Genomic DNA, 27005 nt, shown 5'->3' with positions numbered 1-27005 from the left:
AAATATAAAAACAAAAAAATCGTAATCTATTTTGCTTTATTTCTTTGGAGGTTACAGCAGGAGAAAAAAAATAATATTTTCAGATAAGAATTTTAGCCGCGATGATGATCGTGTTGGCGAAGATGATGATGTGAATAGTGATGGTGAGGTAGATGAAACGCCAGCGGAATGTTAACCAGATTGATATCTCAAACAACGCTACAGTACAGAAGTACGTTGCAGAGGTAACGTAATCAAATCAAATATGTATAATGATAAGATCGTCTTATGTTCTTTTTTCAGAATTTTTTTTTTCGCCATACTCCGGACTAACTAAAAATGTCTGATAATAAAGATTAAAATGATGATGTTTAAGATTGTTGAGGCTGTTACTGCTGCTATTGTTGTTGTAGTGTTGTAGTCGTGCTTGGCGAAAAAAAATTCAGCGATTTCAAATCAATGCAGTGGGCGCCAGCAGCGTTGAAGGTTACAACAACAAATCCTGCTCCGAAATTTTGATACAAATATCAGTGGTTCTGACTAAAAGGATTTTAGTTGTTTGTTAAACTTAGACGATCGTGGGTGGATCTATATAATATATATATAGAACAAAGAGTTTTTGTGTCTGTTTCGTCTCTGAATGTGCTAAAGAGAAAGTGAGTGCCATAATAATATAAGGATTTTAATAAAAAAAAAATGAAATATAATAAAAATAGAAACATGAACGATTTTTGGTGACAAAAAATTCAAAACATAATTTATGAAGTGAAAATCTATAATAAAATTCATAAAGATTATTTAATTAAGTGAAAAATATTATACAATAACAATAATGGAATGCAGTTATCATTTTTAATTGAAAAATTTTTTTACGAAGAAGGAAATTCCAATATGGAATGGAATTTAATGAATAGAATTCATTGAAACTTGTTATGTGTAAACACTGTTTTAAAGATTGTTCATCAGCTGATAACATGACTAAATTAATAATTAATTGACACGGTCTATAAATAAAATCAGCCGAGAAGCAAAAATCATCTGTTTTCTGATATTTAATATTGCATTGTTTACATTTTCATAATGTTAAGTCAACACAATGCATTTTGACAGCAAACTTGAGAAGCAGCTGATCATCCATGGCATAATTATACAAGATAGTCTCATGCAGTCATATTTCATAAATTGGCCTTTGACAACATTCAGCTTTCAAAATTTAAATTAAATTTTATTTTAAATTTTGAGAGCAATCAAATTCTCAAATGAGTCTAGCTTCTTTAATTATGCCATGCTGATCATCCTGGGCGATAGGCCTTGATCAATTTACATTATTAATGATTGCTCTCATGGCACATGTATAAGGTCAACCAGGAACAACCGGAATACTATATCGTGCTCTCAAAATGATTTCTATTTGGAATCAATTCTATTGAAAATATATAAACAAATATTTTCACATAATTTCCAATATGGAAATTATTGAATTTAATGTAGTTCATAGAAACGTGTTATGTATAAACACTCTTTAATATATTTTTGATCAGCTGATTACATGATTAAATCAATAATTAATTTACAATATTATTATTAACCAGGAAGACCTTATACATGTACCATGAGAGCACATGTATAAGGTCTTCCTGGTTGACCAGCTGATACTGTCTTGTGCTCTCAAAATCCTTTCTATTTTTTGTAATTAATCATATTAGAAATGTAAATAAACATTTTGACAATATGAAGGCTATTACATCACAATAGTTTTTGTCGTTGTAGCCATGATGCAATAAAAAGGTGATGTATCAAAACAAAAGCCTTTGTTTTTGTCTCGACCATCTGTCAAATTTTTCCTTATAATATTTCACATGGTTGGCAACATTACACATCGAATTCAAGTAGAAATTATGCACTTTGACAGTTAATCGAGACATCAGCTGCTCTAAGTGGACTACCTATTTATTGTGCCATGGTCGTAGCCATGGTAGAATTCAAGATCTATTAATAAGGTCACCCAGCTAGCAAAAGTCAGCTGCTTTGTCTCAAGTCTTATGCCAAAAATTTGGACTTTGTTTACTTTTTTTATAATGGAAGACAATTCACAATAATGGCTATTGACAGCAAACTTGAGAGACAGTTGATATCCAGCTGGTCTCTCTGGATGACCTTATTTATAGGCCGTTGTTACAAGGTAGGGCATAACTACCAGCTGATTACAATTTTTTCTGAAAGTGACTGGTTCCATCAAATCAAAATTCATAATTTGTGTATATATTTGTATTGTTTTGAATACTATGCCAAATAAATTCAAATAAAATTGAATTTTTTTTTAGAATTAAAGGTATTCAAATTTATTTGAAAGTTTCCTTGGAAAAATATTTTTTTTTAAATCCACGTTCCGATGTTCCTTGGAAAAATATATTTTTAAAACAATTCTCTCCTATTGTAAACCTTGTAAAATTAAATTATAAAAAAAACTCTCGTCAAAAGAAAACTTTAAAAAATATTTTTTTTAATATCAATATTTATTGTAGAACTTGGAAAAATCTTTTTTAAAAATTCACATTTAAACTTTGCCTTCAAAACGACTCGATTTCGAAATCGAAATACAAATAGATTGGTATTAAAATGAAGTTAAATGAAGTTGGCAGTCAGCTGGTTTCATAATTCAATTCCCTGGAATATATGCCAAATAAATCACCATAAAATAAGTTAATCAGCTAACAAGTTCTAATGTAAATGCCATTTTAGTCAACATATGTCAAATTTTACAAAAATTCTCCAAACCTTTTTTATTTGCCCTCCAAATTCAATTCCAATCGTTTACACTGCAACAAAGCAATCATCTACTTCTGTAACTGAAACCCCCTATAAATTACCATATGACATAAATGTAAACAAAGCAGCAAATAATAAACATAAATTCCCGCTCATGCCTCCTTAAACCATTTTTGTTAATTCTGTTCCAATAATGCAGTTTATAATTTACATTTTCAAATTTAATTCTTTTTTTAGTTTGGCTTACCCGCAATATTTATGGAGGTCTTTATTGATAATGCTTAATATTCTTTCTTTATATAACAAAAGTTTATACAATCTATAAATAAACACGCTTTAATGTGTTCGACGTAACATTTTGAACTAATTTCATAAGCCAAAGACAGTAAAGACTTGAAAGATGAGAATATTTATAAATGAAAATTGTTTCTAAAAAGAATATTTTGCTATTGAAAACAGCTGATCATATTAAACCCTGTACGTGTAAACTCCTTTTATTTGAGTTTATTTATTTTTTACACTTAAATATTACAAAGGAAAGAATATGACAATTTAAATGAAAAACAATCTTTTTTATCACAAAAACCTGTTTTAATAAAACGCGTTATATATCTAATTTTTTTAGACGGCTTCGTAAAGCATGTGACTGAGATGCAAGTGTGTAAAGTGTTATGGATTTTTGGTCTGTTGCCGTATACCAATAATCTACTAGATCTTACTATTTTCTTCGATATCATAAAGGAAAATTCGTTATCGTAGTAAAAATTAGTAGAATCTTGCAGTACGGGAACAAACCATATGATAACTATTTTAAACGGGGTTTATATCAAGGCCTATTAATAAGGTCATCCAAGGAGAACAGCTGGATATCAGCTGCTTCTCAAGTTTGCTGTAAAAATCTATTATTTTGAATTGATTTGCATTATGAAAACGTAAATCAAGTCCAAATTTTTGTCCAAAATCCAAATTTTTGCCATTAAGCACGTGCTGTGCGTATATTTTGAAGAAAGATATATTAATTTAAATTCTGAAAGCTGAATAGACTAAAATTCATATATCAATTGTTTCCTTTTTTAAACTACACTGTGTTCACAAGAGATGGGACAGATTTGTTTACCTTTAAATTGTCAAAAATATTAATTTATTAATTAAGTACTTCTTCAGGCATCAGCTGATACCTCGAAAATTAATTCAATGTTGGATTTCCTTGCCATTTTGTGTAAACTTCAATGTAATAAATATTCCATTAAAAAAATATTACAAATAACATGTTAACTAGTCTATACCCCACTTAATAGTAACTTTTACAATATCAACAGCTGTTATTTATGTTGTGTTTACATCCTATATGTTTTAATTAATATTTCTGACGGATTGAAAAATTGCTGAAACTTTTTCTGACAGCAAATAGAACATTGATGGCTCTTGTGACATATTTCTTATTGGAATGCGAAATCAAAAAATAATCAGCTAACAACAATTGCATACATACTTGTTATAGAATCATATATTGATAACTAATGCCATCATCATTAATTAATGACGTATTTTGTTTCCATATGGTTTATAGTCGTCTCATAAATCTTATCAACTACATTGGCTATTAATTTATAATTTAATTGGAGAGATTTTATCACAGAAATTGAGGAGAAACAAATTTAGAAATAGGCCAAAATTTGACATGTGAAATTGCACTGTCAATAGAACAACATCAAAATAAATAGCTGACGGTTTGTAAATAAAAATATTCAACAATTAATTTGAATACGAGGGCAGTTCGGAAAGTCCTTAGCCTAGCACGATCTGGCAACTCTTTCATATAGAAACAGGTGTTCAAAAAAGACGCATCTGCAATTTTGTACAATGGAAAAATTAGAAATGCGTGATTTCATTGTATAACATTTCCGGATCAGCTGTTTACAAATAAACAATGTTTGTAGCTTATCGATAAAATCATGTGCTATATTATTTGCTTAGTTATGGGAAATTTAAAGCTCAGACTATACCATGGGTCAATAAATAGGAACTCCATGCATAGTTAATCAAGACATGAACTACCTATTCATTGTGGCATGACCAAGGCCTATAAATAACGTCGTCCAGGGAGACCAGCTGGATATAAGCTGTCTCTCAAGTTTGCTGTAAAAATGCATTATTGTGAATTGATTTTCATTATGAAACAAAGACCAAATTTTTGACATTAGACTTGAGAAAAAACGCACAAGAGGACTTCAGGATTGGCATGTTAAGTTGACTTCTTTTATTGTAAAAGAACGGCGTCAAAAATCAAGTTTGACTCTGATATTCCTTTATAAATAGATATTTCATACAAAGCCAACTTATACGGCATTTACATTAGAACTTTTTACCGGGTTAACCTACTTTATGAGGATTTATTTGGCATATATTCAAAGGAATTGAAAATTTAAACCCACTGGGTTAACCAAATCCGGTTAAATGTAAACGACCTTTTACTAGGCCAGGCCGGAATCCTCGTATGTGTTTTTCCCTTAATTAAAATTGCAATCAGCTGGTAGCTATAACCTATTGTTATTTCTAGCATGCAAATTGCTACTACTTGTCGTCAAACCAGCTGTTTTCCTGTTGACTTTTTCTGCAATATATTAAAGAGTATTAAATATCCACTATCTCTCTTTCAAAGTAAATCACTGAGAAGTGTTTTTTTTTTATTAAAATTTATTGTTTACTTCCGCATTTTTTTTTTTCCTTATGAGAGTATTCTGTCTCTCTTCTCTCTAAAAAAATTAAATCGTGTAATTTGTATTCTCCTTTAAATTCACCATCATCTGTTTTATGCCTGGGAACAATTTGCGCACGCACACTTCTCGCTCTGGAGTATTGAGAAGCAAAGAAAATTTCCATATTTTCTTTTTTTGTTTTTTATTTTGTTTTCATTCAGGTGTAATCAATGAAATCGATTTGAATACATATTGAATCCAAACAGATCAGTATCGATTTAACAGGGCACGCGGCGGTTTTGATTTTGCCAGGCCCGGGGAAAACGTTGCGGCATTTTGAATTTGCCTGGCATTTGTTCCACTCAAAAATAAGAAGTAAACAAAAATTGAAATTAATAAGTGAAAAATAAAATTTTTTTGGAAATAATTTGAAACATAAATATTCCAAAAAAAAATTGAAAAAAGAGAGGAAGTGAAAATAATTGCCTAATTTAAAATTTTTTCAATGCAAATCAATTTTTGTATTGGATTTAATATCCATACGAAATAAAAGTTCCTTATGTTAGGCGATTTTAACTGGATTCATCGCCAACAACACCACCAATACATCTTGCCTTTAGTGATTTATTTTTATTATTATTTTTTTTTTTCGTTCGTTCGTTCGTTCGTTCCGATACGGCAGTGTTTTCAATTGTTTACATTACATCTGGTGTTTGGATATCTTAATGTTTACATAAATTTATCAGAATATATAGCAATAATAATAGCAACAACAGCAACAACAACACCACCACACATTCTCCTCATCCTCGACCTCATCATTGACAGTGACGGTGGGTAACAGCAACGGCAGCATCATCAGAAGTGCGGGATATGGATCACCATTCTTAATACGCTCCAATCTTTGCACACACAATAAATAACCAACCACCAACAACAACAACAACAGCAAACAGATTTTGAATATCATTGATTCAGTTATTTTTTGTTGGTAAATACCATGTTCCCGATTTTTTTCTTTTTGCTTGTACTTGTTGTTGTCTATTTTATAAACAAAAAAATGTTTAATTTTCATTTTTTTTAATTTGAGAAAAAAAGTATTTTCCCATTACATAACTTATTTTTTTCTTTTTGTATTAATTGATTATGTTGTCTTTAATTGAAAAACTCGTGATTATTTGATCCGAAAAAAAGTCATAAAATGATCTCGTGATTTGCATTGTCATTAATTATGGAGTTGCGAATTTCTCAAATGTCTGGATATCAGACAGAAATTATTAACAAGTGTTTAAATGGAATTTAAATAATCTGGCCACAGACATGGCCACACTTTCTTCCTTTCTTTGAGTTTATCGAAACACAATGAAGGCTTAAACGCCACACAAGCTGCCAAAACTGAGTTGTTGACATCAAGAACTCTTTAAAAAAGTCCTCATGTCCGAGCTTTATAAAAAACACCCCTGTGTTAACATAGCTTTTGATATTAATTATTTACCGTAATTGTGTAATCACGGCTTGGGTTAAACCAAGCCATGTCACACTACATAGTTACTCCATTTAACGCAGCTGACTGTCCCATTAACTGTCAAAGTGCAAAGTTTCAACCAAAGCACTATAGGCGAAATTGCCATTTTAGCGGCAAAAAGCCATTTTTTCAACTTAACATTTTTCAAAAGTTGTTGATGGGCTTCAATACAGAACATATTGATTAAAAAAATCGAAAAAGCTGTTAATGTTTACATTACTTTTAGCTCGAGTTATTACAATTGAAGCAGCAACATTTTCGTAAAATTAAAAGCCGTTTTTAATAATATATTCTCCGGAAAAATCTTGATAAACATGAATTCCAATACTGGAATTGAGTACTTTTAGTATATAAAAATACATTTTGCAAAATGTTTGTATTTGTTTCATATGTTGGTGGGTTTTGAGTGTATTTTTTTTTTTTTTTTTTGTTTTTTTAGATGGTTTTATCGCTTTTCGTGGCGTAAAACTAAAAATGTAACAAAGTGTTACAAGAACTATTTACATGTGATTGTTCGTAGAAAACCCTAGATTTATCTCATGCCAAAAGTGTCTGCTAATGACTGCTAATAAACGAATTATTAACCTTTTTGCAGAAAAAACTCTGGGTCAAAAATTACATAAAAAGTAATATTCCATACGAAATAGACAGTAAATTAAGAAAATTAATATGACTTAGAGCTTGGAATGTATATAATTTTTTAACTAAAATGGAAAGGACTTTCAGAAGCGAGAAAGTATTTGGAAGTACCTTTATATGAAGTATTGTGTACAATGGATGTTGGAAAATTAATCGATAGTTTTCTACGGTTCTGATGGTTCAACCTGCCACAGTTTAGTTAAAGAAATATTTTTAGAAAATACTTTAGATAGTTTCGATCCGTCCCTACTTTTGGCAGCGATCATTTCAAGAAATTTAAATATAAAATTACAGCCAACTTGGTTAAAAAATGTGCCCAAACGCCCCTTAATACCGAAATTTCGGATGTATCGTTATATGGGGACTACTTTAAAAAGTTGACCAATATCGATAGTTTCTACATGGAAGATTTGCTACCCAATTAAATACATAAAGACAGTCATTTTGTTTAAAGAAAATGCACAAAATCCCAAAAATTCCGAATAATGGAGTATATTGTTATACGGAGGCTACTCGAAAAAATAGTCCAAAATTGAGTTGGTAGTGAGATTTTCTATATATACACCCCAAATTTGGTGAAGCTAGCATGTCTGGATATATTTTATTCAGCCATAGTGCATAGCATAATTATACAAGGTAGTCTCATGCAGTCATATGTTTCCAATTTTTTTCATAAATTTGCCTTTGACAGCATTCAGCTTTCAAAATTTAAATGAAAATATCTTCCTTCGAAATATACGCATATCATGTGTTCAGTGGCAAAAATTGCTATATTATTCATATTTATAAATATTTTGAAGTTCCCTGCCTCTAAAACTTAGATGTAACAACCAGAGATAAATTTTGAGAACAGTGTTCAGTTTTAGAAAATATATTTTGTTTAATTTATTGAAAATATGCCAATCGACATACATACAATTTTATGGAATTTATTTTTCATTTTTTTTTTTTTGATATAAAAATATAAATTGATATATGAATTCCATATTAGAAAGGGGTGGCAATCAATTTTCAAATGAGACTACCTTCCATAATTATAATGCTATTTCGTTATCGATATTATCGTCGATAAATTCAATCAAATGATTTGGCTTCTTTCAAAGTGCAATATGTATTATTTTTCTTCGATACCATTTGTTTTTTTTTTTTTTTTTTTTTTGAAAAGAACAATTAAAAACCTTGTATTTTTGCTTTCTGGATGGTCGTATTAATGTTAAAACCTTAAGTGTGTCAATTTAGTATGTGGCCATATCCCATTAGACAATAAAACCATCTATCAAACTGTGTAACCACGACTTGAGATGAACTTATAAGTTAAGACACAACAAATAGGTACTCCATTTAGCGCAGCTGACTTTTCGATTAAATGTCAAAGTGCATAGATTGAATTCGACGTGCAATGTTGCCAACCACGAGAAATATTACTATGTACATAGAATTTGACAGATGGTCGAATAAAAACAGATGTTTTTTTGTTTTGATATAACACCATTTATAATTGCTGAATGCGATGTCCATATCATCAGCTTATTACTAAAAATGTGAACCCCTCTATATCAGCTGTAATTTTAGTGATTGACATCAGCTGATGTATGGCACAATATATGGAGTACCTATTTATGATGATTAACTGTCAAAGTGCATAGTTTCTACTTTAATTCGACGTGCAATGTTGCCAATCATGTGAAATATTATTCAATAACATTTGACAGATGGTCGAATAAAAAACAGATGTTTTTATTTTGATACATCATGTTATTATTATATTATAATATAAATAGTTTACATGAATATTTACACATTAAAACAATGTTTTAATAAATAAAAAAATAAAGCTTCAGTGCGTTTATATTATAAAGAGTAAATTATATAAATTATACAAGAGAGGATAGTTGAATTCATATTACATTTTACAAATGCATTAAAAAGATATTTTTTTTAAATAAAACCCACCTAATATTTAATGACTTACAACTTCAAACCCTTTTCCACTGAAAATTCTGTTTAGGTCATTTAAGAATGATGACTCCTTCTATCATATGTGTGTAAATACTCATTGTTGGTACTTTTTTCACACGTGATGCATTGTTGACGTTGGAAAAGTCATCTTAAAATGCTTGCATTTTAATAATGCATTCTTAATTGATTTCAACCCATTTTAAAACGTTTGCTAATTGATTTAATTTAATTACCTATATATATTTACATATTTTACACGTAATTTATATGAATGATAAACGGTTTGAGCGAAATTTGTTTTTTATTTAATTTGTTTATCAAAAATAAACTCTCGTACATAAACGGCGGCGATTGGGGAGGGATTAAACATTTTCTCGTACATAATCTGTGTTTGGGTGGAGAGGTTACACGTTTTATTTTTATTTTTATTTTTTCAATTAACATATAAAACAAATATAAAATATAACAAAACCATGTTATATTTGATACCAGTCGGCGAAGAATGTTGTGTTAATTTATTGTAAGAAAAACAAGTATTTTTAGTCCTGTGAGTAGAAAAAATAAAAATAAAACAAAAATTAAAGTAATTTGAAGCAGGTGTGCGTGTGGTGGCTAATGTAAACATTATAATAAGGAAGTAAGTTCGACTAAAATAAACAAATAAATAAGGTTTATAGCTTGCAGATAAAATCATGTGATATATTAATTGATTATTTATGGAGAATTAAAAGCTTAGACCAAAACCTATTTATAAGGTCATCCAGGACGATCAGCTGTATATCAGCTGTCACTCATTATTGTTATTTGACGTCCATTATGAAAACATTTTTATTTAACATGTGGCCATACACCTTTAGAAAATAAAACAAATGTGTCAAATTGTGTAATCACGACCATGGCACAGTAAATAGGTAGTCCATTTAGCTCAGCTGATGTCTTGATTAATGTGCAGAGTTGCCAACCATGTGAAATATTATATGGAAACATTTGACAGAAAGTCGAGACAAAAACAAAGGTTTTTGTTGTGATACATCAACTTTTTATTACATCATGATCACGACATAGATGATCTTAGAACTAGTTTACACCATGGCATAATAAATAGGTAGTCCATTTAGCGCAGCTGATGACTCAATTAACTGTCAAAGTGCGAAATGTCTACTTGAATTTGATGTGCAATGTTCCCAACCATGTCAAATATTATAAGGAAAAATTTGACAGATGGTCGAGACAAAACCAAAGATTTTTGTTTCGATACATCACCTTATTATTGCATCATCGTTAACATTAGAATAATAGCACAAATTACTACATATTCTGCGATTACAAGAGAAGATAATTGAGTTCAAGTAACAGCGGAATTTAGCTTGCTGTATAGCTTATTAATAGATCTTGGCATAGACTATACCACGGCACAATAAATAGGTAGTTCATTTAGCGCAGCTGACTATTCGATTAACTGTCAAAGTGCATAGTTTCTACTTGAATTTGACGTCTGATGTTGCCAATTATGAGAAATATTACTATATACAATTTGATAGATGTTGAAATAAAAAAAAGATGTTTTTATTTTGATATAACACATTTCTAATTGTGTCATAAGCTGTCCTTATCATCAGCTTATTACTAAGAACGTTAATCCCTCTATATCAGCTGTAATTTTATTTATTTATTGAAATTCATTCCTTAACACTAAAGCCTTCAAGGCCAGCTGAGTTTTTGACATCAGCTGATCCATGGCACAATAAATAGGTACTCCATTTTGCGCAGCTGACTATCTGATTAACTGCCAAAGTGCATAATTTCTAATTGAATTCGACGTGCAATGTTGCCAACCCTGAGAAATATTACTCGATAAAATTTGACAGATGTTCAAAAAAAAAACAGATGTTTTTGTTTTGATGCATCAAATTATTATTGCATCATGGATTATGCCTTCTAAATTGAATGGATTTGTAAATTGAGGAACTAAACCCTATCTGTTTAGACTAATATTAAAATAATATAAAGTTGGCAGTCAGCTGATATTTGTTTACATATACATACACATGTCATTGATGACATTCATATTTTCAATGGTATGTTCCCGTACTCAAAAAGTAGAAATCCTGATAGTATAAAATTTAAATTTGATTCCGAAACTTATTTTGGTTACATTTACATTAAACTTGTTTTAATAAAACATGTCATTTATATTGTCAAATTTCCTTAATGTCATGCCAAATATATGTAATAGTTTCAGGACGGCATTTTAAGCATCTCAAATTATACTTTTTCTATTATCAAGCTAAATATATTTTTATCTCTGAAAGATAACAAAAATTCCGCTTTGTTTTCTTAACAACTAACCACGCTGGCTACCACACGTATCTAGATAAGATTATCTTATAAATAATTATCTATTATACGCATAGTATAAACACATGTGTATTTGACGGAAATAATTTAAAAAAATGAAAACAAGTAACTTGGTACACTATTGCCCACACTACTGCTGATTAATAGCTGTCATTCATATTTTCAAGGTTTACTTTAGTTGAAAAAAATGAAATCTTGTTTTTTTTTTTGTCTCATAATCAAATATTGGCTGAATACTTTCTTTTGACGACACTGCAGTGGCAATGATTCCCTTTTAGATAAAAATTTACAACAACAACCACAAAAAAGAAAATGTTAAACAAAATTTTAAAACGAAAAATATTTGTCATTTTTTGTGGGGAGAATAATAAGATGAGAGGGAGGTGTATAGAGAGTGAGAGGATTAATTGTGGGCCGGCAGATAAATCGTGAAAACCAAACAAAACTTCATTTTTTGTCTTTGTTTATACAATGTGTTGTGGATTACTGAGTTATAAATTTTAGCGCGAAATTTTTACAAAGAAAAAAATAAAATGCATGGCAAGACCAGACAAGAGAATGTGCAATGTTATCAAGATATTAGGGTGGTTATATAAAGTTTTGTTATTATGAATTTGAAGATTTTTTAAACGCCAAGAAAAGTACTTCTTTTTTGTAAATTAAAATCGGACAGATGTAAAGATTGCATGTTATTTCTAAGAATGTCAACCCTTCTATATCAGCTGTAATTTTAGTTATTTTTTCATCAGCTGACCCATGGCACAATCGATAGGTACTCCATTTAGCGCAACTGACTATCCAATAACCCATGGCACAATGAAAAGGTAGTCCATTTAGCGCAGCTGATGTCTCGACTAACTGTCAAAGTGGGTAATTTCTACTTGAATTCGATGTGCAGTTTTGCCAACCATATGAAATATTATAAGGAAAAATTTGACAGATAATCGAGACAAAAACATTTGTTTTGATACATCACCTTATAATTGCATTATGCAATAACCTATCAAAGTGCATAATTTCTACTTGAATTCGACGTGCAATGTTGCCAACCATGAGAAATATTACCAGAATAAATTTGACAGATGGTCGAATAAAAAACAGTTGTTTTTGTTTTAATATATCAACTTATTATTGCATCATAATCTGATTCGTACCATCAACTATTACTAAGAATGTGAACCCTTCTTCAATTTTAGTTTTTCCATCAGCTGATCCATGGCACAATAAATAGAAACTCTTTTTAGCGCAGCTGATTATCCGATAACCTGTCAAAGTGCGTAGTTTCTATCATGATCCAATAATAAGGTCGTCCTATAAGGCCAGATGATTTCACCCCAGCTGTTAAAATGCTTTCGATTGTGTGAAAACGTAAACAAAGAATTTGACAGCGTGGTGGATTTTAATCAAATTGCCGATAACGATTGCTTCTGACTTGACCTGTTATTTGGATCATGGTTTCTATGTTGCTCAAACAAGGTTTACACACTGTATTACCAACAAAACCAATAAAAATCTTCCGGCAAATTTCTTGCAATTAACCAAACCGATCCTGTCTAATAAACATGTCCATGGTATTTTATGATCATTTAGTTTGCATACCAAAAGTATTCAGTGGGTCTTTTTTGCGGGACTGTAAATTTTAGTTTTTCTGCACACACACAAATACACACACACACCTATACCTTACTTTTGTTTAAATAATTACTAAAATCGATGTTTATATTTAAATTAAATATACACAAAAATATAAACAACATATTTTAAACATTATTTAAAATAAATTTTCTAAACGAATTTAAACATTTAGAAACTATTTAAAGGCGAGGAAGAAGAAGAAGAAGTAGATAGAAAAGAAAATAATTAAAATGGAATTATTTACAGATATATACAGATATTAGAGATATATATTTTTCATTGCCAACTTTAATGTGTTTTTGGATAAGTTTTCCTTGACAATGTCCGGTGTACAAAGTTACTCGAATTTTAAGAGGTAGAGAGAGAGGCAGAAAATTTTTCTTAAAAGTATATTAAATCAAGGTCCATTAATAAGGATACCCATGACATGAAAACACCTGTCGAATGTCAAAAATTTAAACGTTGACATTGATATCTAAACTCGGACATATATTAAACCCATTTTACAAATGTAAACATTGTCTAATTTTATTACTATATCAGCTGTAATTTTAGTTTTTGGCATCAGCTTATCCATGGCACAATAGATATGTGCTCCATTTAGCACAGCTGACTATCCAATTAACTGTCAAAGAACATAGTTTCTACTTGAATTCGACGTGCAATGTTGTCAACCATGAGAAATATCATTCGTTAAAATTTGACAGATGTTCGAATAGAAAAACAGATGTTTTTGTTTTGACACATCACCTTATTATTGCATTATGAAATGTTCTTAAGTACATGAGGTTATATTTACGTTTTCATGGCGTAAAGTCAATTCACAATAATGGATTAGAGCAGCAGCTGATTTCACTGACTTACAGCTGATCATCCTGTTTTGGATTACTTCGACCATGAAGCAAATTCTTTGTAATTTTTAACAATAATGGCTTTTTGACAGCAAACTTGAGAATCAGCTGATCTTCCTTGATGATCTTACTAATAGGCCTTGAAATAAATCTATATATGCAAACTGTTGAAAATAATGAGTAAAATTTTTTTAAAATGTTTTCAATTACTCTTTTCATTATTCAGGAAATTAATTATTTAAGGGCTTTAGGTAACGTTTACATTACAAAGCGTCATTTAAATTGTCACTCGTCATCTTCTGCATTTGTTTTAGAAGAGATATCCTAGTTTTGCTAATGAACCCACCCTTAATTGTTCCTCATGGCAGGATTTCTTCGACCATGAAGCAAATTCTTTGAAATTTTTCAAAATAATGGATTTTGACAGCAATCTTGAGAATCAGCTGATCTTCTTTGATGACCTTACTAATAGGCCTTGAAATAAATTATTGTCACCCGGCATCTTCTGCATTCATTTTGAAAGAGATATCTTTTTTCGCTTATAAACCCACCATTAATTATTCCCCATGGCAGAATTTCCTCGACAATGAGTCAAATTTTTCAAAATAATGGATTTTGACAGCAAAGATTAGAATCACCTGATTTGCAGCTGATATTTTTGGGTGACCTTATTAATACTCCTTGAACTAAATCTATTCCTGGAAACATTTGAAAATAATGAGAGGCACTTTATTTTAAGACGTTTTCAAGTAATCTCTTCAATATTCAGGAAATTAATTATAACGTCTTTAGACGTCGTTTACATTGCAAAGCGACATTTAAATTGGCAGCTTATAAACAGCTGATCTCTCTGGATGATTCACAATAATGATCTCTCTGAATAATTCACAATAATGGATTTTGACAGCAAACTTGCGAAACAGCTGGTATCCAGCTGGTCTCCCTGAATGACCCTATTAATAGGCGTTGGTTCGTACTACTTTTGCAGAAGGATGCCCGAACGCATATTTTAGAATACCCTTTCTCATAGTTTCTTTCATTTGAGTTCTCCCCAGCTCTTGTCTGTAGAACCTCTGCCTGACATAACTGCCTTCACCATGAGACAAAATTCTGGAGCATTTTTTATTAGTTCCTCCTTGTCTCGCGGAGCCACAAAACATTCCGATCCTCTCTCCTAGGGGACAACTCTTTTAAAATTCTTCGTACTATTTGGCAAAAAATTTGGACGGGCATTTTTGTGAAATTTCGTCTCAGAGGGCAATTTTTTTGTTGAATACTTGAACTGGGTCATCAGGACGTCTGTCGATTTGATAGAATTTTTCCACGCTTCAGTATTTTACTTCGACAGAAAGTTGACTATCGAGCGAAGATATTTCCTCTTTTTATACTGTCATTTCTGCCAAAACATCAGGACAATTTTTCGCGGCACTTCTGTGACTTCACAAATGGCTGCACTCGCTGTCAGGATCTCCTCCATGTTGATATAAATTCTTCGGTATTTATGAGGACATTTCTTACCCTTCGTACTATTTGACAGAAAGTTGGCCCACTATCGAGCGAAGAGATTTCCTCAAGTTGGACTGGCATTTCTACTAAGACTCTAGGATATTGTTTTGCGGCACTTCTGTGACTCTACAACTGGCTATTCTCGTTGTCAGGATATCCTCCATGTTGATACAAATCCTTCGGTATTTATGGGGACATTTCTTACCCTTCGTACTATTTGACAGAATGTTGGCCCCACTATCAAGTGAAGAGATTTCCTCATATTGGACTGGAATTTCTGCCAATACTTCAGGACAATTTTTCGAGGAATTTCTATGAATCCACAACTGGCTATACCCGCTATCAGGATCTCCTCCATGTTGATACAGATTCTTCGGTATTTATGGGGACATTTCTTACCCTTCGTACTATTTGACAGAAAGTTGGCCCACTATCGAGCATTTGCTTATTTTAGACTGAAATTTCTGCTAAGACTTCAGGACAATTTCTAGCGGAATTTCTATGAATCCACAATTTGCTATTCTCGCTGTCAGGACCTCATGTTGATACAATTTTTTCGGTATTTTTGGGGACATTTCTCACCCTGCATTTATGATCAAGGAATATTCCAATGATGTGGACCTTGGAGTAACAATTGCCTTAACTAAATAAAAACCTTCCGCAGAGCTTCTAATATTTCAAACCCGACTCTATTCCTTCTTTGGTATCTAGTTTTAGTATGAACGTTTATTTTCCGATTCTAATTCCCCTCTTCTTCCCTCCCTCCCTTTCATTACAGGTTTAACAAATGGCCAGCATTAATGGACGACCGGCCCAATATGGGGTATCGCTTCGGCAATTGCGCGAACTCATGGAGAATCGTGGCCGTGAGGGTGCCGCCAAAATCGAAGAAATGGGCGGTGTCATGGAATTGTGTAAGAAATTATATACCTCACCCAACGAAGGTTTGAATGCCTCGAAAACCGATATTGAACATCGTCGTGAAACATTCGGTTCGAATATTATACCACCAAAACCGCCAAAATCATTTCTACGATTAATGTGGGAGGCTATGCAGGATGTGACATTGATCATTCTGGAGGTGGCAGCCATTGTATCATTGGCTCTGTCATTCTATGCACCCGAGGAAGAAAATAAAGGTAAGTTGTGGAGTGAGAAATCTGAGAATAAAAATTAAAATATTTTGTTTTAATTTCAGCCGTCCTGGAAGAAGAAGAAAGCCACCATGGCTGGATTGAGGGTTTGGCCATTTTAATTTCTGTTGCCGTCGTTGTCATTGTCACCGCCTTTAATGATTTTTCCAAGGAACGTCAATTCCGTGGCCTGCAAAATCGCATCGAAGGTGAACACAAATTTTCGGTTATACGAAAAGGTGAAGTGTGCCAGATATCGGTGGGTGATTTGGTTGTCGGTGATATTGCCCAGATTAAATATGGTGATCTGTTGCCAGCTGATGGTATTATTATTCAGAGTAATGATTTGAAGGTGAGGGTTTTGAAAAAAAAAAAAAACACATTCTGCATGTAATATTAAAAATTAATATCCCTTTTGTTTTAGATTGATGAATCCTCCTTGACCGGTGAATCCGATCATGTCAAGAAGGGCATTGATTCCGATCCCATGGTATTGTCTGGCACTCATGTCATGGAGGGTAGTGCAAAAATTGTCATCACTGCCGTTGGTGTCAATTCCCAGGCTGGTATTATCTTTACACTGTTGGGCGCCACCGATGATGAACATGATACGGAAAAGAAAAAGGCCAAGAAAGGTAATTATCGTGAATGGGGGGAAATTTCATAGGTGAAAATATTCATGGGAAGGATCGAAAAATTCCCAATATTCGCTATAGAGGGGTCATTTCGAAGGACGCTCTTCTATATTTTCCGCATTCTATTATGCCGCAATATTTTTCTTTTTATTTCATTTTACCTCGTGGAAGGTTTGAGAAATGTGTATCTATTGGACTGAAAAATTCACCTCTATCTAGCGAGGATATTCTCTACGGAGAATTTAGATTTCTAACTAACCAGATTTTATTGTACATAGAAAGGGGAACTGTCCAATGAAAAATTATGTACGTTGAAGATCAAAAGATTTCAAATATTCGCTACAGATTTTATTATCGCACGATATTTCTTCTTTTTGTTTCATTTTACCACGCGGAATTTTCTCTGTAAGTTTTGGGCCTTTCGGAACTGAAAATAAAAACCCTTTTGTAATTGCAATGTGCGGCAACATTGCAGGCGTCAGCTGTTCTAAAATGAAACAATGAAAACGTGCTGTACTAAAATGTCTGATGCATTGAACGAGCATCTGAAACAGCTGATCGGCAAAAAACGTTACTTACTTAGCTGGAAATGTTGTCTTCCACTTGATTTTTCCATCTTATTTCCCTTCTGCGTGAACCATCAGCTGGTTCGCTTTTATATGCCTTTTGGGCTGGGGCATCTTCACTCATTCTCGCAGCATAACCTAGCCGATGTCCGAGAATATCTGGTACAGCTTGCTTACTCGGACCATAGTAGCATCTGTTGGCCAACACTATCCTTCTCCGAATTTCAAAACTGATGTCATTAGTTTTATTTATGGCGGTACCAAGGTATATAAATTTTTTGACTACCTCGAAGCTGTAGTTCTCAAGTTCCACAGTTGGTCCGAGTCTACTGGATTTCTTGCGCGTTGATACCATCAGCTTGGTCTTCTCGCCGTTTACTGCCAGACCCACTTTGGCAGACTCCTTTTCAATTTGTTCAAAGGTGGCTGTTACCGCTCTCAATGTTCGACCCATTATGTCGATGTCATCGGCGTAGGCGAGTAACATATGCTGTTCCGTGTACAGAGAGCCATTTCTGTTCAGCTTTACCTCTCGTATAACCTTTTCCAGCAGGATGTTAAAAAGGGCACACGACAAACTGTCACCTTGTCTGAATCCTCGTTCGGTATTAAAGGGCTCCGAGGGGCCCTTTCCGACTTAAACTGCTGATCTTGTGCCAGTTAAATTTATCCTGCATAGCCGAATTAATTTTGCAGGAATGCCAACGCAGACAAACTGTCACCTTGTCTGAATCCTCGTTCGGTATTAAAGAGCTCCGAAAGGCCCTTTCCGACTTTAACTACTGATCTTGTGCCAGTTAAAGTTACCCTGCATAGCCTAATTAATTGTGCAGGGATGCCAACGCAGACATGACTCTAAACACCTCTGAACGGATAGGGCTGCCGAATCTAGCTTTATAGTCGACGAATAGGTGGAATGTGTCTATGTGTTTTTCGTGGGGTTTTTCCCCAGGATTTGGCGCAGAGTGAAAATCTGGTCAATGATGGACTTGCCAGGTCTGAAGCCGCATTGGTATGGTCCAATAATGTCATTGACCATTGGCTTCAGTCGTTCACACAGTACGCTGGATAGCACTTTATATGCGATGGGAAGGAGACTTATTCCTCTATAGTTTTCTTGTCTCCTTTTTTGTGCACGGGACACAGGAAGCTAAGGTTCCAATCATTGGGCTTGCATTCCGCTAGCCAAATTGTACTAATCAGCTGGCGCAGCTGGCAAAAAAACAAACGTTACAATTCCGAAAAAGTTCCTTCACTCATGTCACCCAGTTCAATTGTAAACATATGGACTGAACAAAAACAACCCTGATTTAAGGCGCTATCAAACTGACAAATTTTGAGCCAAACTGTCATTCGAAACTCATAGAGTGTACAGCGCTGAACGAGCATCTGAAACAGCTGTTTCGGAGCAGTTTCGAAAAGGTCCCTTCATTCATGTCACCCTGTCCAATTGTAAACAGGTGCGCCGTAAAATAACAACCCTGATTTAAGGCGAGTACAAACGGTTGGGTTATCTTGCCTTTTAATCGATTACTGATTGAATATTTTCGGGTACCCTAAATGAATCACGGATCTATATGGTCACAGTATGTAACCGGCAAAATTTTGGGCCAAACTGTCATTCAAAACTCATAGTGTGTACACTGCTTTACTTTTGCTTTCATGCTTTTTGACATTAGACTTGAGAGAAAAAAAAACAGCTGACTCACACTGTGTACATGGCTGAACGAGCATCTGAAACAGCTGATCGGTCTCATTATCGATTACTGACTGAATATTTTCGGTTGCCCCAAATTAATTACGGACCTGAAAACGTCACACTATGAAACCCCTCAAAATTTGTGACAAACTGTCATTCGAAACTCATTGTGTGTACACCGCTTAACTTTTGCATTCGTGTGAAATGCCTGATGCAAAGCCTATTAATAATAAATTGGTACTCCATTTAGAACAGCTGACTATCCGAATAACTGTCAAAATGCATAGTTTCCATGAAAAATTTTACTATATAAAATTTGACAGATGGTCGAGTAAAAAACAGCTGTTTTTGTTTTGATACATTACCTTATTATTTTGCATCATAAATAAGGTCATCCAGGAAGATCAGCTGCTTGCTGTCAATATCCATAATTGTGAATTGTCTCAAATTATTAAAACGTAAACAAATCCCAACTTTTTTTGACATTTAACTTGAGAAATAACAGCTGTTGCTTCCTGATTGACCTAATTAATAGGGTTTGTTCTCTGTAATAGCACGTTTGCATTTAACCGTTATTTTCGTTAACCCAGTGGGTTTCAATTTTCAATTCCTTTGCGTATAAGTCAAATAAATCCTCATAAAGTAGGTTAACCCGGTAAAAAGCTATAATGTATATGCCGTTTAAGGAACGGAGATGCCTCCTCGAAATTAGGATTATTTTTTTCTTAGGTATTCAATATCTGTTCAGTGTCAATCACCACTGAGTATCGCTTGTGATTAACCCAATTATTTTCAAGGCAGTTCGTCTCAGGCTTTGTTCCAATACCTGAATATATTTTTTTTTTTTTGAAACGTCGGAACTTCAATTAATTTTTGTTTTTTTCCTTCTTACCTTTCCAGAAAACGGACAAAAGAACGGCATCAAATCCGATGGCAATCACGTACAAACTCCACCCGCAAAATCCTCCAGCGAAGGCGATAAGAAAGAAAAATCAGTATTGCAAGCTAAACTCACCAAATTGGCTATACAAATTGGTTATTTCGGTTCGACAGCCGCGGCCATTACCGTCATTATTTTGGTCATCCAATTCTGTGTTCAAACATTCGTGGTCGAAGAGAAACCCTGGAAGAATACCTATGCCAATAATTTCGTTAATCATTTGATTATTGGTGTGACGGTGTTGGTTGTGGCCGTGCCTGAAGGTTTACCCTTGGCTGTCACGCTGTCGCTGGCTTATTCCGTTAAGGTAAGGAATGGGGAAGATAAGAAGTTGGGAAATGTGAGGTGTTCTAATGGGTTGAAATTCTGGGGGTTCGATTTTTGTGCTAAGAAAATGTAAAATGAAAAAAAAAGAGTTCGGAATCCGCAGTTCCCTGGCATTTTTAATTATTAAATCAACTGCGGAAGGCTGCTTTGAAATGAAATAAAAAAAGAAATTCGGCATCTTCAACTCCCTGACGTTTTGGGGAGTCCCATTTTTTGTTGTATGAAAATGTGAAATGAAAAGAACAGTTCGGAATCCTCGACGTTCTGAAGCATTAACTTAACTGTGGAAGGCTGCTATGAAATGAAGATGGAAGTTCTGCATCAACTCCCTCAATATGCTTATAGTTCCCTCATGGAGGCAATTTCCGAATAACTTCGTTATCAAGATTTTGACCTCAATAAAACTTCTCAATCTGCCTGATGAGCCGTTAAGCCAAAGCCAAAACGCATCGCATTTTGATGGGAGTTCAGGATCTCTCTGACTTTTCTTTTCCATTACAACTTCGATCATTAAGAGCGACCCGAAAAAAAGAACCCTGGAGAAGTTTATTTTCAAATTTTCATAGAACCGGATTTGGGCGATTTATGTGCAGATCATTTCCGTACCCAATGTACCCTAATAAGTATTTTATTATATTAATGGATTTTCTCCCTTTCTCCCCCTGCAGAAAATGATGAAAGACAACAACTTAGTACGTCACTTGGACGCCTGCGAAACTATGGGTAATGCCACTGCCATCTGTTCCGATAAGACTGGCACCTTGACCACTAACCGCATGACTGTTGTACAATCCTATATTTGTGAAAAACTCTGCAAAGTCCTGCCCAAATACCAGGATCTACCCAAACATGTTGCCGATTTGATTACCCAAGGCATTTCCGTCAATTCCGCCTATACCTCGAATATTTTGGTAAGTCAGGGCAAATCCTATAAATATTTTTTTATTTTTACTAATCAATTTTTTGCATTACAGCCCGCTCCCAAACCCGAAGATTTGCCCACACAAGTCGGCAACAAAACAGAATGTGCCCTGCTGGGTTTTGTGCAGAACTTAGGTGTTAGCTATCAAAAGATTCGTGATGAAATCACCGAGGATAAATTCACTCGGGTCTATACCTTCAACTCGGTGCGCAAGAGCATGGGTACCGTTATTCCCCGGCCCAATGGTGGTTATCGTCTCTTTAGCAAGGGTGCCTCGGAAATTATGTTGAAGAAGTGAGGAACCCAAAAATACTCAATGGAATTCTCCAAAGAAACTGACCCAAATTCCGATTTTTTTTTTACAGATGCGCCTACATCTACGGCAACAATGGCGTGTTGGAAGAATTCACCAGCGAAATGCAAGAACGTATGATCCGTGAAATTATTGAACCGATGGCCTGTGATGGTCTCCGTACCATTTGTGTGGCCTATCGTGATTTTGTCAAGGGCAACGCTGCCGTCAATGAAGTTTCGATCGACGGTGAACCCAATTGGGATGATGAAGAATATATTATGTCAAATTTAACCTGTTTGTGTATTGTCGGTATTGAAGATCCAGTCCGTCCTGAGGTACCCGATGCTATTCGTAAATGTCAACGTGCTGGTATTACGGTTCGTATGGTTACGGGTGATAATATTAATACCGCTCGCTCGATTGCCACCAAGTGTGGTATTTTGAAGCCAGGTGATGATTTCCTGATTTTGGAGGGCAAAGAATTCAATAAGCGTATTCGTGATAGTAATGGAAATGTAAGTTGAAAATCGCGGGGGAATTTGCAGGACAGAAAAATTTAAAATTTCGGGAGTAGAAAAATCTGAAATTTTTATTTTACCTTTAAGTCCCGATCCACTCCAAACTTATTATATGAAAGAAATTGTGAGTTCTTAGAGGAACTTGGATCTCAGAATGCCTAATTTCTTCAATGAAATAGCTCAGGTGTGAACCGGGTCTAAGCTCAGATTTTCTTCCTTGAAATTCCCTGATTCTATGTCCAGATTCTGAAAAGTATAAAAAAAAATTTGATATCTTTGTCTTCTTTTACAGGTCCAACAACATTTGGTTGATCAAGTTTGGCCCAAATTGCGTGTCTTGGCTCGTTCTTCGCCAACCGACAAATATATTTTGGTTAAAGGTTTGTATTTTTAAACTTAATTTCCCAAGTCGCTATCTCTATATATCTCAAAATATGTAAACTCAAGTTGCTTCATTCATTTTGGTTGCCATCAAATGGCGCCCAACATAATATGATAAGACAGACTCCCCGGCTTGAACATATTTAATTCAAAAATGATTTAACCCATTTCTAAGATCTGCGGATTTAATTTTTTCTTTTTAATTAATTTTGTTATATTCCGCGCAACGATTCCGAAGCTCTGTCATGACTTTTTCCTGTGAATCTCCGACATTCTGTAGTTTCTCATTAAAATGGCGCCCAAGTTTTTTAGTTGTGGTTTTCCATTCGATACATATCACATGTTTTACAGACATTCTGCAATTTCTCATCCAATGGCGCCCAACATGAATTGAACATAATTGTGACAAAAGCGAAGTTTTCCACTTCCAAGTACAGAAGGTCTGGAAGCACTACATTTATGATCTTCCAACTTTTTTATCATCTCTCAAAACGTGCAAAACATTGTGTGTGGCGCCCGAAGTGATAAGATTTCCGTCTTGAACATAATTTGGATCAAAAATGATATTTCCAAGATCTGCTAATCTTGCATTTTTTCGTTTTATTTCATTGGACTATATTCGGCACAAAGGTTTCAAAGCTCTATCATGGATTTTCCCGTGAATCTCAAACTGTCTGTAGTTTGTCATCAAATGGCGCCCAACATGAAATTGATAAGACTTCCCGCCTTAAACATAATTGGGACAAAATGATACTTTGCCTTTCCAAAAACCTGCGGATTTTTTTTTAATTAATTTTATCATATCCGGCATATAGACTTCGAGGTTCTGTCATGTTTTTACACGTGAACTTCAGGTATTCTCTTTTTAGTCAAAAGTTGACAGCCAACATAAATTGGAGTCATCAATCCTTAAGGTTTTTAATTATTATCCTACCTTATAAATATACAACACGTTTGGAGGACATTCCGTAGTTTCTCATTAAATGGCGCCCAACATGAATTAAGAAGAATCTCAAAATTAAAAATAATTTAGATCACAAGTAATTTTCTTTTCTGCGGATCTGAATTTTGATTGCACTACAAAAATAAATTGTCTGTGGCGCCCGATGTTCATTAGGACCATCTATAGTGCCATTTTTTAGAGATTGTGCTATATTTTAAATAGACAACACGTTTGGAGGACTTTCCGTAGTTTCTCATCAAATGGCGCCCAACGTGAATTGAAAAGACTCAACGCATTGAAAATATTTCAAATCAGAAAATTTTCTTTTCTGCGGATATTGCACCTCTAAAATAAATTGTCTGTGCCGCCCGATGTTCATTAAGGCCATCTCTTTGGACAGCTCTTCATCAAATGGCGCCCAACATGATTTGATATGACTCCCAACTCTATTTTTTGTGATTATTCTATATTTTAAATATACCACATGTTTGGCCGATTTTATGCAGGTTCTCATCAAATGGCGCCCAACACGAAATTGGCAAGACTGTCCGTTTTGAACATAATTGGGTCAAAAGTTCTACTTTCCCTTTTCTAAGACCTGAGGATTACATTTTTTTTTAAATTCAAGCTCTATCATGGGTTTTCCCGTGAATCTCGGACATTCTGCCACAAATCGGCGCCCAACATTAATGGACATAAGACTCCCAAACCCAAGATATATTTTGAAAACTATTCTCAGTGGCGAAAAATATAGACCAAGAAATCATAAGGATAAATTTAAATCACCGACCGAATCAGTGAAAAAGATTCTTTGTTTGCGCCCGTGAAGCCTTCTCCAGATGCTGAGATATGACATTTCATAATTTTATTGTTTCGTTTTATTTCATTCTACTTATTCAGATTTTGAGATTGCATAGCTTCCGATTTTTTGCTTTCATTAATTAAGGATTCTTCAAATTCGAAGTCCGATTTTTTTTAATAAATTTAATTTTTCCTCTCCCATCATTCCAGGCATTATTGACAGTACCGTCAGTGAAAATCGTGAAGTTGTTGCTGTGACGGGTGATGGCACCAATGATGGTCCTGCTCTCAAAAAGGCTGATGTTGGATTTGCCATGGGTATTGCCGGTACTGATGTTGCCAAGGAGGCTTCCGACATCATTCTTACCGATGATAACTTCAGCAGTATCGTTAAGGCTGTTATGTGGGGTAGAAATGTTTACGATTCCATTGCCAAATTCTTGCAATTCCAATTGACGGTGAATGTGGTGGCGGTGATTGTGGCATTTGTGGGTGCCTGTGCCGTGCAGGATTCTCCCTTGAAGGTAAGGGGAATTAAGGAAGACAAAATAGAAGATTGTAATAACTTTTTTGTTGTTTCTATGACAGGCTGTGCAAATGTTGTGGGTCAACTTGATTATGGACACCCTGGCCTCCTTGGCTTTGGCCACGGAATTGCCAACGCCAGATTTGTTGTTGCGTAAACCCTATGGTCGTACCAAGCCCTTGATTTCGGCCACCATGTTGAAGAACATCATTGGTCAATCGATTTATATGTTGGTCATTACCTTTGGTTTGTTGTTCTATGGTAAGTTTTGCGAGAAATAAGGAATTCATAAAAAGGAAACTAATTATTTAAACTTCGATTTCAGGTGCTCAGTATTTGGATATTGAATCGGGTCAGGATCAACCTTTGGGTTCTGGACCCACACAACATTTCACCATTATCTTCAATGCTTTCGTCATGATGACCTTGTTCAATGAAATCAATGCCCGTAAAATCCATGGTCAACGTAATGTGTTTGCCGGTCTCTTTACCAATCCTATTTTCTATACCATTTGGATTTTCACCTTTGTGTCCCAGGTAAATATTTTCGCTAACGATCTTTAAAGAAAAAATTTTATTAATCGTAAAAATTTCCCCCTTAGATCATCATCATCCAATACGGTTCCTTGGCCTTCTCCACAAAAGCCCTCTCTTTGGAACAATGGCTGTGGTGTGTTGCATTCGGCATGGGCACCCTATTGTGGGGTCAAATTGTCAGCACTTTCCCACCAAAGAAATAAGCCATAAGTCACATAAAGTTGTTATTGTTTCTTCCTCCCATCCTCCCTCTTCTTCTTCTTCTTAATATGGTCGTCATCTCTAAGAGGTCGAGTGCAACGTTCATCTCCAAATGTTTTTAGTTCATAACTTAACAGTATTTATTAATAATAGTAATTGAAAGAAAAAGAATCTAGCGAATGTTTTTAGCAAAGAATAGAATGAAAAGAATCATCCCGCCATCGTCAATCATTTTGTGCAAATAAAGTGAATTCATTTTATATTTATTAAACAACCATTGATTTTATTTTGAGAGGGAAAACTACAAGTGACAGCAAATTGGCGCCCAATATAAATTCAGGGTGTACGGGTCGTCTCCATGTGCTAAATTCAGCATTCAGATCTGATTGAGAGGATTTTTTGATCTAAGGACTATCTTATAATTTTTTAACTCTCCCAAATCCTCAGAATCATATCCTACACGACCTGATGGGAAACATTGTTCAAACCTCATATAATTCTCCATTGGAAAAAAAATTATCATTTATTTATTTTTTGGTTCTTCGATTCATTAGGAATCCTTTCCATTTTTTATTTAATATATGCTCGAAGGACCAAAAATGCTCTTCGTCATTGCAAAAATAAGTAGATGATTGGAACACTTTTAATTTTGTTTGGCATT

At 34.1% G+C, this 27005-nt stretch overlaps 1 protein-coding gene across 1 annotated transcript; it reads left to right on the top strand.

Moving 5' to 3' along the window:
• Nucleotides 1-607: 607 nt before the first annotated feature.
• On the top strand, nt 608-26353 carry LOC133335929 (plasma membrane calcium-transporting ATPase 3-like). Its single transcript, XM_061544221.1, has 13 exons — nt 608-635; nt 16699-17059; nt 17119-17405; nt 17478-17688; nt 20854-21200; nt 21889-22131; nt 22195-22436; nt 22508-22952; nt 23248-23335; nt 25291-25604; nt 25669-25867; nt 25932-26143; nt 26209-26353. Exons 2-13 carry the CDS (start codon nt 16708-16710, stop codon nt 26344-26346), a joined length of 3078 nt encoding a protein of 1025 aa, XP_061400205.1. The 5' UTR covers nt 608-635; nt 16699-16707; the 3' UTR covers nt 26347-26353.
• The last annotated feature ends 652 nt before the right edge of the window (nt 26354-27005 follow it).

Source organism: Musca vetustissima, unplaced genomic scaffold, assembly GCF_032173495.1.
Source record: "Musca vetustissima isolate MV318-11 ecotype Yass unplaced genomic scaffold, APGP_CSIRO_Mvet_v1 utg61837, whole genome shotgun sequence".
Lineage (NCBI taxonomy): Eukaryota > Metazoa > Arthropoda > Insecta > Diptera > Muscidae > Musca > Musca vetustissima.
This window is presented reverse-complemented; position numbering and strand designations above follow the sequence as displayed.

Bases quoted from the DNA above. Each gene is read 5' to 3' on its own strand.
- LOC133335929 (XM_061544221.1), top strand. From the start codon at position 16,708: ATGGCCAGCATTAATGGACGACCGGCCCAATATGGGGTATCGCTTCGG. The intron at 17,689-20,853 runs GTAATTATCGTG...TTACCTTTCCAG, and splicing joins AAAGAAAAAGGCCAAGAAAG to AAAACGGACAAAAGAACGGC. The intron at 22,437-22,507 runs GTGAGGAACCCA...TTTTTTTTACAG, and splicing joins TCGGAAATTATGTTGAAGAA to ATGCGCCTACATCTACGGCA.